General features: G+C 45.2%; 1 protein-coding gene across 2 annotated transcripts in view; it reads right to left on the minus strand.

Moving 5' to 3' along the window:
* LINS1 (lines homolog 1) overlaps positions 1-14,537 on the minus strand; it is a 48,876-nt gene that overhangs the window by 10,616 nt on the left and 23,723 nt on the right. For both annotated transcript variants that reach the window (XM_040414246.1, XM_040414245.1), the window contains one exon: positions 10,866-11,453. In XM_040414246.1, the coding sequence (XP_040270180.1) occupies positions 10,866-11,453 (588 nt within the window). The remainder of the gene's footprint in view (positions 1-10,865; positions 11,454-14,537) is intronic.

Consider the following 14,537-nt stretch of genomic DNA (forward strand, 5'->3'; position numbering starts at 1 on the left):
GCAGTGATGTCATCTCACTGCGCCGGCCCACGTGCCCCTGATGGTGGGCAGTGCGGGTGGTGCGGCAGTGCGGGCCGCCGGACATAAATATCCGGCGGCCCCGGCACTAGGAGGAAGAGGGCCGAGCCTCCCCCCCCCCCCCAGAGGACCCCCCTGGACAACGAGCGTTCGCTGGATGGGCTGAGTTTCCACTACCCCACCAACGATACCTCCCCATATTAACCCTTATTTAACCTTGTGCCCCATATCCCTATCCACCAACGATCTACCCTCTCCACCATCCCACCACGACCATCCCTCTCCCTGATCCTAAACCCCACTATTCCACCAACGATCACCCCTACATCTACCCACTCTCCCCGATATACTCTTATCCCTGTTAACCCTTACTATTCCCCTGTACCCCAGCATTCACTTGCAGGGTATTAACCCTTGCATTGACCACCAATCCCCTACCCAAACCCTGCAGGAGCATCCCTGCTCCCTATTCTGTACCGCTGGCTGTATGTCTGGGTCTGTGGCCTGCATTCACCCCTGCAGCGCCACAGTTGACTCTCGTTGTTCCCTTAGGGATAGGATTAGAACCAGGTGGGGTGGGCTACTAATATTGTGTGTGTGTGTGTGTGTGTGTGTGTAATAGTTTGTGGGTGGAACTTGGGATTGTGTAGCGTAGTTTAGTGCTGTATTGTTAGTGTATTGCGTGCGTTGTGCACTGTAGGTGTAATAAATATTGTGTATTATACCTACTGTGTAGCGTGTGGTTATAAGCGGTAGTTAGTTCAGTAAGGCGCATGCAGCTAGTCTAGCGGGTAGTGTGAAGCAAAGTGAAAGTATAGTGTTATTAATATAAAGGTATAAATAGGCGGAGTCATCAATAGACGAGTCCTCCTATTTATGGATATTAATTATTGATATTTAAATAAATATTGGTAAATAATATTCCCCCTTTACAACATATCCATCCCAAGGTGGGTAACTTGTGATGTTTGGGCAGGGAATGAAAAGTCATGTCAAATTTCAACATGACGATTTTTTTTTGGGTCTCAAGGGAGCAGCTTATTCGCCACAAGTGTACATGCTGATCAACTGTTTGAGAAGATGATGGCAATTTCAGTAGTGTTGCGACCTTCTCCATGCTTCCCGCAGGTCAGTGAGGTCACAATTATTTCACTGACCTGGGTATAGCTCAGCCCCATTCACTTCAATGAACTGCGCCCAGGCCATGTGACATACAGGGAGTGCAGAATTATTAGGCAACTTGTATTTTTGAGGATTAATTTTATTATTGAACAACAACCATGTTCTCAATGAACTCAAAAAACTCATTAATATCAAAGCTGAATATTTTTGGAAGTAGTTTTTAGTTTGTTTTTAGTTTTAGCTATTTTAGGGGGATATCTGTGTGTGCAGGTGACTATTACTGTGCATAATTATTAGGCAACTTAACAAAAAACAAATATATACCCATTTCAATTATTTATTTTTACCAGTGAAACCAATATAACATCTCAACATTCACAAATATACATTTCTGACATTCAAAAACAAAACAAAAACAAATCAGTGACCAATATAGCCACCTTTCTTTGCAAGGACACTCAAAAGCCTGCCATCCATGGATTCTGTCAGTGTTTTGATCTGTTCACCATCAATATTGCGTGCAGCAGCAACCACAGCCTCCCAGACACTGTTCAGAGAGGTGTACTGTTTTCCCTCCTTGTAAATCTCACATTTGATGATGGACCACAGGTTCTCAATGGGGTTCAGATCAGGTGAACAAGGAGGCCATGTCATTAGATTTTCTTCTTTTATACCCTTTCTTGCCAGCCACGCTGTGGAGTACTTGGACGCGTGTGATGGAGCATTGTCCTGCATGAAAATCATGTTTTTCTTGAAGGATGCAGACTTCTTCCTGTACCACTGCTTGAAGAAGGTGTCTTCCAGAAACTGGCAGTAGGACTGGGAGTTGAGCTTGACTCCATCCTCAACCCGAAAAGGCCCCACAAGCTCATCTTTGATGATACCAGCCCAAACCAGTACTCCACCTCCACCTTGCTGGCGTCTGAGTCGGACTGGAGCTCTCTGCCCTTTACCAATCCAGCCACGGGCCCATCCATCTGGCCCATCAAGACTCACTCTCATTTCATCAGTCCATAAAACCTTAGAAAAATCAGTCTTGAGATATTTCTTGGCCCAGTCTTGACGTTTCAGCTTGTGTGTCTTGTTCAGTGGTGGTCGTCTTTCAGCCTTTCTTACCTTGGCCATGTCTCTGAGTATTGCACACCTTGTGCTTTTGGGCACTCCAGTGATGTTGCAGCTCTGAAATATGGCCAAACTGGTGGCAAGTGGCATCTTGGCAGCTGCACGCTTGACTTTTCTCAGTTCATGGGCAGTTATTTTGCGCCTTGGTTTTTCCACACGCTTCTTGCGACCCTGTTGACTATTTTGAATGAAACACTTGATTGTTCGATGATCACGCTTCAGAAGCTTTGTGCAATTTTAAGAGTGCTGCATCCCTCTGCAAGATATCTCGCTATTTTTGACTTTTTTGAGCCTGTCAAGTCCTTCTTTTGACCCATTTTGCCAAAGGAAAGGAAGTTGCCTAATAATTATGCACACCTAATATAGGGTGTTGATGTCATTAGACCACACCCCTTCTCATTACAGAGATGCACATCACCTAATATGCTTAATTGGTAGTAGGCTTTCGAGCCTATACAGCTTGGAGTAAGACAACATGCATAAAGAGGATGATGTGGTCAAAATACTCATTTGCCTAATAATTCTGCACGCAGTGTAGTTGTGATGTCACTGGCCTGCAGGAAGCAGTGAAAAGGTCGCAACACTACTGAGAGCACCACAGCCTGCTCAAACAGCTGATCGCCGGGGGTCCCATGTGTCAGACCCCCTACCAATTAGATACTGATGACCTATCCCAAGGATAGATCAGAAGTAAGAAAAAGCTATAGAACCCCTTTAAACTACATGGATACAGAAGATGACTGTTGTTAGGAAGGAAGAGTTCCTTCCAGCAATCACCCCTGCTCCTCAGTGGAGGAGAAAGCTACATTTACATGCAGTGATCTCCTCCACAGTATGGGGACGAATAATAGCTAATGCCATCACTCGTCCCCATACGGAATCATTGTTTGCCGGCAGTAGAGTGCTGTTTAGGTGATCGCACGAGCAATACTATTACGCGATGAACAAGCGTTTCACTTGTTCATCTCTGGCACCTTTACACAAGCAGATAACCTCTAACGAGCGTTCCTATGAACGCATATTGGTGATTATCTGTCCGACACTCTTGCAGTGTAAAGGGGCCTTTTGGTTCTTTTGGGAGATAAGCCAACAGAGAAGACTGGTAGCTTCTTTCTGATATCTCTATCCCCATATATATTGAGCGAAGTCAAGCGTGTATGTGGGATTTAGGAGAGATAGCCGTCTGCCGAGCAAGTGTTCAGCTACTGAAGGTGTATGGGCACCTTAACATGTCATAGTAATCAACTGCCCAAAAACCCTACAAAAGAACTGCAGTCTAAGGCTTTGTTCACATCACCGTTCAGCCTTTCCGTTCCCCTGCTCAGTTTAGGAGCAGGAGAACCGAAAGGATGGATTTGGCACATAACTGAGCCGAACGGATCCTAAGGACCCCATAGACTATAATGGGGTCGGTTAGGTTTTCGCTCAGAAGATTATTTTGGAGCGGAGACAAAAAAGTTGTGCATGCAGGACTTGTCTCCGCTTCAAAAATCTTCCTCTGAGCGGAAACCTAACGGACCCCATTATAGTCTACGGGGTCCTTAGGTTCTGTTCGGCTCAGGTTATGTGCCTTCTCCGTCTTTTGTTCTCCTGCTCCTAAACTGAGCAGGAGAACGGAAAGGCTGAACAGTGATGTGAACGAAGCCTTAGTGAAAGTACAGCTTCACTGCTGCACTGGGTTGTAAAACTGGTGCCACCTTGTGGTGAAACCTCTGTCTCAGCAATATTGCATCTTTTCCCTTATAAATTAAGGATGAGCAAAGTCGATTCGCATAAAACTTAGTTCCAATACTGTACAGAGCAGGAGCTATGTGGTACCTCGGAACCAAACCAGAGTTCGGGAAATGTTTTTTTACAGTACACATTAATGAAGTTATCACGCAAAGTCTCTTATTGCTTCGTGAAGCAATAACTTTGGCTCATCGGAGCCAATACATTCTAATACTGTACGGAGCTCCTGCTCCGTACAGTACTGGAACTAAGTTTTATGCGAATCGGCTTGACCAATATAGCCACCTTTCTTTGCAAGGACACTCAAAAGCCTGCCATCCATGGATTCTGTCAGTGTTTTGATCTGTTCACCATCAACATTGCGTGCAGCAGCAACCACAGCCTCCCAGACACTGTTCAGAGAGGTGTACTGTTTTCCCTCCTTGTAAATCTCACATTTGATGATGGACCACAGGTTCTCAATGGGGTTCATATCAGGTGAACAAGGAGGCCATGTCATTAGATTTTCTTCTTTTATACCCTTTCTTGCCAGCCACGCTGTGGAGTACTTGGACGCGTGTGATGGAGCATTGTCCTGCATGAAAATCATGTTTTTCTTGAAGGATGCAGACTTCTTCCTGTACCACTGCTTGAAGAAGGTGTCTTCCAGAAACTGGCAGTAGGACTGGGAGTTGAGCTTGACTCCATCCTCAACCCGAAAAGGCCCCACAAGCTCATCTTTGATGATACCAGCCCAAACCAGTACTCCACCTCCACCTTGCTGGCGTCTGAGTCGGACTGGAGCTCTCTGCCCTTTACCAATCCAGCCACGGGCCCATGCATCTGGCCCATCCATCCTCACTCTCATTTCATCAGTCCATAAAACCTTAGAAAAATCAGTCTTGAGATATTTCTTGGCCCAGTCTTGACGTTTCAGCTTGTGTGTCTTGTTCAGTGGTGGTCGTCTTTTAGCCTTTCTTACCTTGGCCATGTCTCTGAGTATTGCACACCTTGTGCTTTTGGGCACTCCAGTGATGTTGCAGCTCTGAAATATGGCCAAACTGGTGGCAAGTGGCATCTTGGCAGCTGCACGCTTGACTTTTCTCAGTTCAAGGGTTATTTTGCGCCTTGGTTTTTCCACACGCTTCTTGCGACCCTGTTGACTATTTTGAATGAAACGCTTGATTGTTCGATGATCACGCTTCAGAAGCTTTGCAATTTTAAGAGTGCTGCATCCCTCTGCAAGATATCTCACTATTTTTGACTTTTCTGAGCCTGTCAAGTCCTTCTTTTGACCCATTTTGCCAAAGGAAAGGAAGTTGCCTAATAATTATGCACACCTAATATAGGGTGTTGATGTCATTAGACCACACCCCTTCTCATTACAGAGATACACATCACCTAATATGCTTAATTGGTAGTAGGCTTTCGAGCCTATACAGCTTGGAGTAAGACAACATGCATAAAGAGGATGATGTGGTCAAAATACTCATTTGCCTAATAATTCTGCACGCAGTGTATATATAATTTTTCTACTGCATTCGGCATAGCATGCCCACATTGATGAGAGGCTGTGTGGGCGGAGCAGCTGCAAAGTGAAAGTAAATATCCCAGCATGCATCACAGAAAGCATCTTCAGAGGAGCAGTCACATGACATCTCTGCCTACTTGTGAAGCCATAGTGACAACAGCACCTCAGGTGTCAGCTCATCAGTCCTCCAGTCAACTACATAGAGAAAATCAACATAAATTATAGCAATCCCATTCCCAACATTGAATAAAAGGTTACCGCTTTTCCCACAATGTGATATATACAGTACATACATGTGTGTGGATATATATATATATATATATATATATATATATATATATATATATATATATACATACACACATATATACACACACACATACACATACATACACATATATACACTGCTCAAAAAAATAAAGGGAACACTTAAACAACCAAAATGTAACTCCAAGTCAATCACACTTCTGTGAAATCAAACTGTCCACTTAGGAAGCAACACTGAGTGACAATCAATTTCACATGCTGTTGTGCAAATGGGATAGACAACAGGTGGAAATTATAGGCAATTAGCAAGACACCCCCAATAAAGGAGTGGTTCTGCAGGTCGTGACTACAGACCACTTCTCAGTTCCTATGCTTTCTGGCTGATGTTTTGGTCACTTTTGAATGCTGGCGGTGCTTTCACTCTAGTGGTAGCATGAGACGGAGTCTACAACCCACACAAGTGGCTCAGGTAGTGCAGCTTATCCAGGATGGCACATCAATGCGAGCTGTGGCAAGAAGGTTTGCTGTGTCTGTCAGCGTAGTGTACAGAGCATGGAGGCGCTACCAGGAGACAGGCCAGTACATCAGGAGACGTGGAGGAGGCCGTAGGAGGGCAACAACCCAGCAGCAGGACCACTACCTCCGCCTTTGTGCAAGGAGGAACAGGAGGAGCACTGCCAGAGCCCTGCAAAATGACCTCCAGCAGGCCACAAATGTGCACTTGATCACGGCATCTAAAGCCTTTTATTTACAGCGATCGGCATTATTGCCGGTCACGGTAATTAGTGGCAGGTCTCTGCTGTTTGCCTATCGCTCCAGCGCCGTACATGTACAGCGCTGGTAGTGAACGGGTTAAAACAGCAAAAACCCAGAACAGAATCTAAACAAAACCTGTCTCGGCAAACTACACTTTGCTGAAACCACTGCAGCTTTCTGGATTTCAGTTATCTCATCCAGCAGAGGGTATCTGGGTGAGATATACACACCTTCCACCACAGTATATATAGATACAGTAAATGCTGATGGATAGATATATCTCCATTGTGTGTGTGTGTGTGTGTAATATATATATATATATATATATATATATATATATATATATATACACACACACACACACACACACGTGTCTGCTCAAACGGTCAGAAACAGACTCCATGAGGGCCCGACGTCCACAGGTGGGGGTTGTGCTTACAGCCCAACATCGTGCAGGACGTTTGGCATTTGCCAGAGAACACCAAGATTGACAAATTCGCCACTGGCGCCCTGTGCTCTTCACAGATGAAAGCAGGTTCACACTGAGCACACGTGACAGAGTCTGGAGACACCGTGGAGAACGTTCTGCTGCCTGCAACATCCTCCAGCATGACCGGTTTGGCATTGGGTCAGTAATGGTGTGGGATGGCATTTCTTTGGAGGGCCGCACAGCCCTCCATGTGCTCGCCAGAGGTAGCCTGACTGCCATTAGGTACAGAGATGAGATCCTCAGACCCCTTGTGAGACCATATGCTGGTGCGGTTGACCCTGGGTTCCTCCTAATGCAAGACAATGCTAGACCTCATGTGGCTGAAGTGTGTCAGCAGTTCCTGCAAGACGAAGGCATTGATGCTATGGACTGGCCCGCCCGTTCCCCAGACCTGAATCCAATTGAGCACATCTGGGACATCATGTCTCGCTCTATCCACCAATGTGACGTTGCACCACAGACTGTCCAGGAGTTGGCAGATGCTTTAGTCCAGGTCTGGGAGGAGATCCCTCAGGAGACCGTCCGCCACCTCATCAGGAGCATGCACAGGCGTTGTAGGGAGGTCATACAGACACGTAGAGGCCACACACACTACTGAGCCTCATTTTGACTTGTTTTAAGGACATTACATTAAAGTTGGATCGGCCTGTAGTGTGTTTTTCCACTTTAATTTTGAGTGTGACTCCAAATCCAGACCTCCATGGGTTGAAAAATTTGATTTCCATTTTTAAATTTTTGTGCGATTTTGTTGTCAGCACATTCAACTAAGTAAAGAACAAAGTATTTCAGAAGAATATTTAATTAATTCAGATCTAGGATGTGTTATTTGTGTGTTCCCTTTATTTTTTGAGCAGTGTATATGTATAGCAGTGGATATTTAATATAGCAGTGTAGCAATGTATATTTAATATAAACGTTTAAGTCACCCCCCCCTTCCATATAATAAAAAAATAAATACCTAAAATATAAAACATTATGGGTATCACTGCGACCTAAAATACCCACACTATCCAAATCTAAAAATATTTCCAATACAGCGAATGGCGTAACGGAAATTTTTTTTTGGGCAAAATGGCCTCGAGCGTGTCCAGATGCGTTACGGCAAACCCACGCGAGTAGGTACCCAATTGCAGTCAGTTTTGACTGCGGTTGCGTTCAGTTCATTTTTTATCGCGCGGGTGCAATGTGTTTTGCACGTGCGTGATAAAAAACTGAATGTGGTACTCAGACCCGAACTTCTTCACAGAAGTTCAGGTTTGGGTTCAAGGTTGTGTAGATTGTATTATTTTCCCTTATAACATGGTTATAAGGGAAAATAATAGCATTCAAAATACAGAATGCATAGTACAATAATTTAACTCACCTTAAGGCTCCATTCACACGTCCGCAAAATGGGTCTGCAATTTTGCGGACCCATTCATTCTCTATGGGGACGGAATGGATGCAGACAGCACACAGTGTGCTGTCCGCATTTGCGGTGCGCGGCCCCCGATCTTTGGGTCCGCAGCTCCGCAAAAAGATAGAGCATGTCCTATTCTTGTCCGCAGCTTGCGGACAAGAATAGGCATTTCTATGGGGGTGCCAGGCTGGGTCCGCAACACACCACGGACTTGTGAATGCAGCCTAATCCACTTGTTCGCGCAGCCAGCATCTCTTCTGTCTTGCAGATCCCACCTGAGATGTTTTCTACGCGCCACAGTGGAGGGGGCGCCATAATGGTCTGGGGTGCTTTTTCCTCCAGTGGAGCTTCAGGAAGTGCAGGGGCGTCAAACGGCCGCTGGCTATGTCCAGATGTTGCAGAGAGCATTCCTCATGACTGAGGGCCCTCGTCTGTGTGGTAACGACTGGGTTTTTCAACAGGACAACGCTACAGTACACAATGCCCGCAGGACAAGGGACTTCTTCCAGGAGAATAACATCACTCTTTTGGCCCATCCTGCGTGTTCCCCTGATCTAAATCCAATTGAGAACCTTTGGGGATGGATGGCAAGGGAAGTTTACAAAAATGGACAGCAGTTCCATACAGTAGATGGCCTTCGTGCGGCCGTCTTCACCACTTGGAGAAATGTTCCCACTCACCTCATGGAAACACTTGCATCAAGCATGCCGAAACGAATTTTGGAAGTGATAAACAATAACGGCAGAGATACGCATTACTGAGTTCATGTTTGGAAGGTTTTTTTTGGAGGTGTGGTCCTAAACTTAAAATCAGCTGAAAAAACAAACTGAAACAGGCTATGCGTTGTTTTCACTAAATTGAATGCTCAAAAAATGTTTTGTCTCACTCCCATTTCTTCTTGTTGCATGTTGAAGCTCTACTTGGAACCTTGTTAAGATCCAGCCATGCTAAATATGATTTTTTGCCATTTTTCAAGTGGTCTTAAACTTTTGATCAGGACTGTATATATACAGTTGGAAGAAAAAGTATGTGAACCCTTTGGAATGATATGGATTTGTTGTGAAGCTCAAATGTTGCGTGCAGCCATGGACGAACTTGGCTGAAGGGAAGAGCGGGCTAAGGGGGTGTGGCTTCAGATTCTAGAAACAAACAGGCAGATCTGCTTAAGGAAATGTACTTTTCCCTGCCTTCCACACAGTAGTAGAAAATACATGGAGAGTGGCCACCCCTTTAAAGGAAATAAAAAAAATAAAAAAATAAAAAAAACTGACAACGAATGAGACGCACTGCAATAGCATGAACTGAAGTGGCGCCGTTTCTGGAAAAGAATACTTTTTTCTAATCTCATACAACTTCTTCAATATTTAAAAGGGGTTCCCCCCCCCCCCCTCCATCTCAGACATTGGGGGTATATCGCTAGAATATGCCCCTATTGTCTGATAGGTGCTGGTCCCCATTCATTTCTATGGGGCCGCCGAAAATAGCCAAGCACTGGCTCAGCTATTTCCGTCAGCCCCACAGAAGTGAATGGGAGCAGTGGCCAGTAGCAATATGTCCACATTGTCTGCGATGGGAATAACCCTTTAACCTGAAAACAAATGAAGCACAGTACTTTTTACCACAACCAGTTAGGCTACTTTCACACTTTCGTTCAGAGCGGATCCGTCTGGTGTCTGCACAGACGGATCCGCTCCTATAATGCAAACAATGGTAGCCGTTCAGAACGGATCCGTCTGCATTATATTTCAGAAAAAAATCTAAGTGTGAAAGTTAGTCAGACGAATCCGTCCAGACTTTGCATTGAAAGTCAATGGGGGACGGATCCGTTTGAAAATTGAGCCATATTGTGTCAACTTCAAACGGATCCGTCCCCATTGACTCACATTGTAAGCCTGGACGGATCCGTTTGGCTCCGCACGGCCAGGCGGAGCCAGACATAGGCATTCTGAGCGGATCCGCATCCACTCAGAATGCATTGGGGCTCTACGGATGCGTTTGGGGCCGCTTGTGAGAGCCTTCAAACGGAACTCACAATCGGAACCCCGAACGCAAGTGTCAAAGTAGCCTAAGTAATGTGACTTCATCACTAGAAAGAGATCTATATGCCGGTAATGAGTGGTGCAAAACGGCCGTCGCCACCTTAACGTTCCGTGAAATATAGTGGTCCGCCCCAGCCCCGCAATTTTATCTGTATTTTGAGGAAGAAATAAAGAAGATTTTTACTACAGCACTGGTGAGTGCCACCTTCTTGCTTATATCTAAAAAAGCTATATGCCGGTTATGCCCTGGACACACAGCAAATCCCCACCGCCACTAAACATCTCGGCCACCACCTCTCCATATCTTGTCGTTCCTGTTACTTCTGCTTAGGGATTAGTGGTCATCACTGTACATTGACTACAATACAATGACATACAAAAAGTGTGTTCACCATTAAGTGCAGAGCTTACCTTGCCCAAGGCTACTGTAGGCTTTACTACGGAACTGAATTTCCAGGGCTTTGAGAACAGATAGACTGGCTGCTCCCAGGATCACCAGGTCAGGACCATGCTCTGCACCTTCATTAGCACCACCAAAGCTGCTTGACCTGTCACCTGAAGGCACTTGCAATAGCCATCCTTGCCGTACTGCATTCAGTAGTGTGGTAGCCAGGACTGCCAGATCTTCATCCAACACCACATCTTGCTGGTTATTTATATTGTGAGGAGACGGCAAGAAGTCTTCGCCAGCTTTATACAGAAGACATCGTTTTAGCACCAGGATGACCTGCTTCTTAACAAAGTAAGGAACAGGACAGGACATTAGGTTCAAGGCCTGAGGAAGAATCACAGATAAAACATGTTTGCAGAGGGAGACGTTTAGCTTCAGCTCTATCCTTAAGGCAACCATGACTTCTAATAGATCCAAGAGGCAGGAGAGCTGACTGCTGGACTCTGGTGGAGGAGGTTGGCATTCAGTTACTGACAGGCGGCTGATCCAGGTGGAGCAGAATCCTTCAAATACATTTTCCAGAGCAGCCATAATCTGCAGCAGATAATCTAGACAAAAGAAATGCAAATGATGCATTACATCAGATTAGAAGCAGCTCTAGCACTAACCTGTGAGGAAGTAATAAAAAGCACAATACACCCTAGTTACAAAGGTACTGAGGCTGGAACCAGTGCGAAAAATAAATAAATAGCCAATAGAATAAAACATTAGGGCTACTTTCACATTAGGATTTTCAATTCCACTGTTGAGATCAGTCATAGGATCTTAATAGCGGAAGAAAACGCTTCAGTTTTGTCCCCAGTTATTGTCAAAGTGGAGAAAACTGAACTAAACTAAATGGAATTCAATCAGTTCCATTTGGTTGTGTCCATCGCAAACAGAAAAATGCTGGTGCGTAGCAAGACGTCCTGACACACAATGCAAGTCAATGGGGACGGATCTGTTTTCTCTGACACAATAGAAAACTTTTAGTGGTATTGATGACGGATCGTTCATGGCTATAGAAGAGATGGACGGACTGGACGGAAACCGGGATGTTCTTTTGAACAGCTCACTCTGACAGCAGCACTGTGCTGTCCGAGCATGAGCTGCGAGGGAGAAAGTCACCCTCCCTCCCATACCTGCAGATGACAGAAGTTGATTTTTACCTTCATTTTTTAATCCCCGTCGGCTGCGGAGTGGGCGTGGCTTAGTGGGACCTGGTGGCGGGGTTTTTAAGTCAGTCTTTTGAGGGTGGCCTGAATGGCCACCCTACCTGCCCCCTGAACTGTCACTTCCACAGCACTCCGCTCCCTTAACAGTGTCATCCACAGCGCCCTGCCCCTTTACAGCTGACCTACAGCAGTGAAGAAAAATGGCTGGGTTGTTATGGAAACCTGGTATAAAACGGTATGTGGAGACTAAGGGCCTGCAAGCTTCTATTGGCTGATAAAGATCATGTGACCAGGCTTCTATTCTTCTAGTGGAGACTAGTTTTGCGGATAATCCCCTTCTAGACCAAACTTCCCTTTCAAAATCCACACCAAAAGATGGAGAATTTCTGGGCTGGGATGGACTAGTGGACCCTGGTAAATAAGATCCTCCTTCAACAGATGGGTCCACGGAGGCTCTACTGCCATCCTTAGCAGACTGGAGTACCAGGACCTCCTTGGCCACATTGGAGCTATCAGGATAACCAAGGCCCCCTATCTTACTATTTTCTTCAATACCTGGGGAAGAAGGCAAAATAGAGGGAAGGCATACCGTAATTCCTGGCTCCAGTCCTGTGCTAACCCGTCTATTGCTAACGGGCCTTTCAAATGGTTAAGGGAGAAGAACCTCTCTAATCATCTGTTGGCTCTTGAGACAAAAAGGTCCACTGTGGGAAGACCGTACCTCTGGACTATTTGCAAAAAAAAAGGGTCTTTGTTTAGACACCATTCTCCTTGTTTTAAAGGAGACTCGACTTAGGAAGTCTGCTGTGACGTTCTCCTTCCCCTTCAGATGCACTGCTGACAGAAAAAGCCTTCTCCTCTGCTATATAAAAGATCTTCTGGCATAGAAGTAAAAGGGAAGGGACTCTCGTTCCCCCTTGACGGTTTATGTAGGCCACTGCTATAGAATTGTCGGTATAGAAGACAATCTTCCTGTGTTTTACCTCTGGTATAGCCAACTTCAGTGCCATCTCTACTGCCTTTAATTCCTTGAAATTGGAGGATGCTTTCCCCGTGTTCAAGTCCCATCTCCCCTGCCAGCACCTGTTCTGGGAGTGGGCCCCCCAACCCCAAGGGCTGGAGTCTGTGGTAATTATAGTTGGGTCTAGAAATGTCCATAGAACCCTTGCGGATATATTCTCCAGAATTGTCCACCACAACAGGGAGAGTCTCGTCTTTGAAGAAAGGTGAAAACTCTAATCCAAGGAATAAAAGTGAGCCGTCCCATGATTTTAGGATGTTTGCCTGAAGCTCTCTGGAGTGGATCTGTGCATAAGGTACGGTTGGAATTGCTGATGTCATCTGCCCGAGTGCCACCATTGCTTCCCTGAAAGTACACTGGTAAGAAAGGAAGACTGACCATACTTGTTCCCTGATCGACTCCTTCCTTGGAAGCGGAAAACTTCTTTGCAGACAGGAGTCCAGCTTAATTCCTAAGAAAATGCAATCTTGAGAAGGAATCAGGTATGATTTTCTCCAGTTTATTTTCCATCCTAGATTTTTCAAAGTGAAGCAGAGGAATTTTATATATCTTTTTCTAGTCTCTCTTTTGACTGAGAGACTATTAAAAAAAATCGTCCAGATAAGGCACTAGCGCAATTCCAGACAGTCTTACTTTGGTAAAGACTCTGGGAGCCTGAGAAACCTCAAAGGGCAGCGCTCTGTATTTAAGATGCAGTATCTCTCCCTGTACCCAGACTGCTGTTCTTAATTTTTGGTAGGAAGCATGGATTGGAACATGGTAATATGCATCTTCCAGATCCAAGCTTGCCATCCAACAATCCTGTATATGTGGCGAAAAAAGGGGGAAAGGCGCTCATAGGATAGTATGAAATAGTGAGGTAAATCACACACGAAGGGTGCCAGTTAATGTGCTCACCTTTGTGTGTTGTGCATCAAAGGCACCACACTCGTGGGATCAGTGGGTCGGTGCTGCCGGTATCTCTCAATCCTCGAGGAGTGATGCAAGGTTCAATGGGGGGATATGTACCAGGACAGTACACAATTGCGATACCTCTTGGCGCAAACACGACTCCAGTGGATAATATTAATATTTTTTTTTTATTTATGTGTAGGGTGAGCATGCAAGCCGCTTGGATCTTACAGCTTGGACTATCCACATGTGAGAAGCTACGCTACCTGCATTAGCACAGACCCCACAGACTTGAAAAAGGAGTATATTTACTCCGAAACGCGTTGTCACCCTACACATAAATAAAAGAATGTATTATCATCCACTGGAGTCGTGTTTGCGCCAAGAGGTATCACAATTGTGTACTGTCCTGGTACATATCCCCCCATTGATCCAACAATCCTGGAAGAGGAGATCTACAGTTGATTTTATAGTCTCCATATAAAAAAAATTGTAGGCCAGAGATTTGCTTAATTTTTTTAGATTTAAAATCACTCTGAATGTTCCATTTGGTTTCTTCACCAAAA

The sequence above is a fragment of the Bufo bufo genome, chromosome 1, assembly GCF_905171765.1.
Source record: "Bufo bufo chromosome 1, aBufBuf1.1, whole genome shotgun sequence".
Taxonomy (NCBI): Eukaryota; Metazoa; Chordata; class Amphibia; order Anura; family Bufonidae; genus Bufo; species Bufo bufo.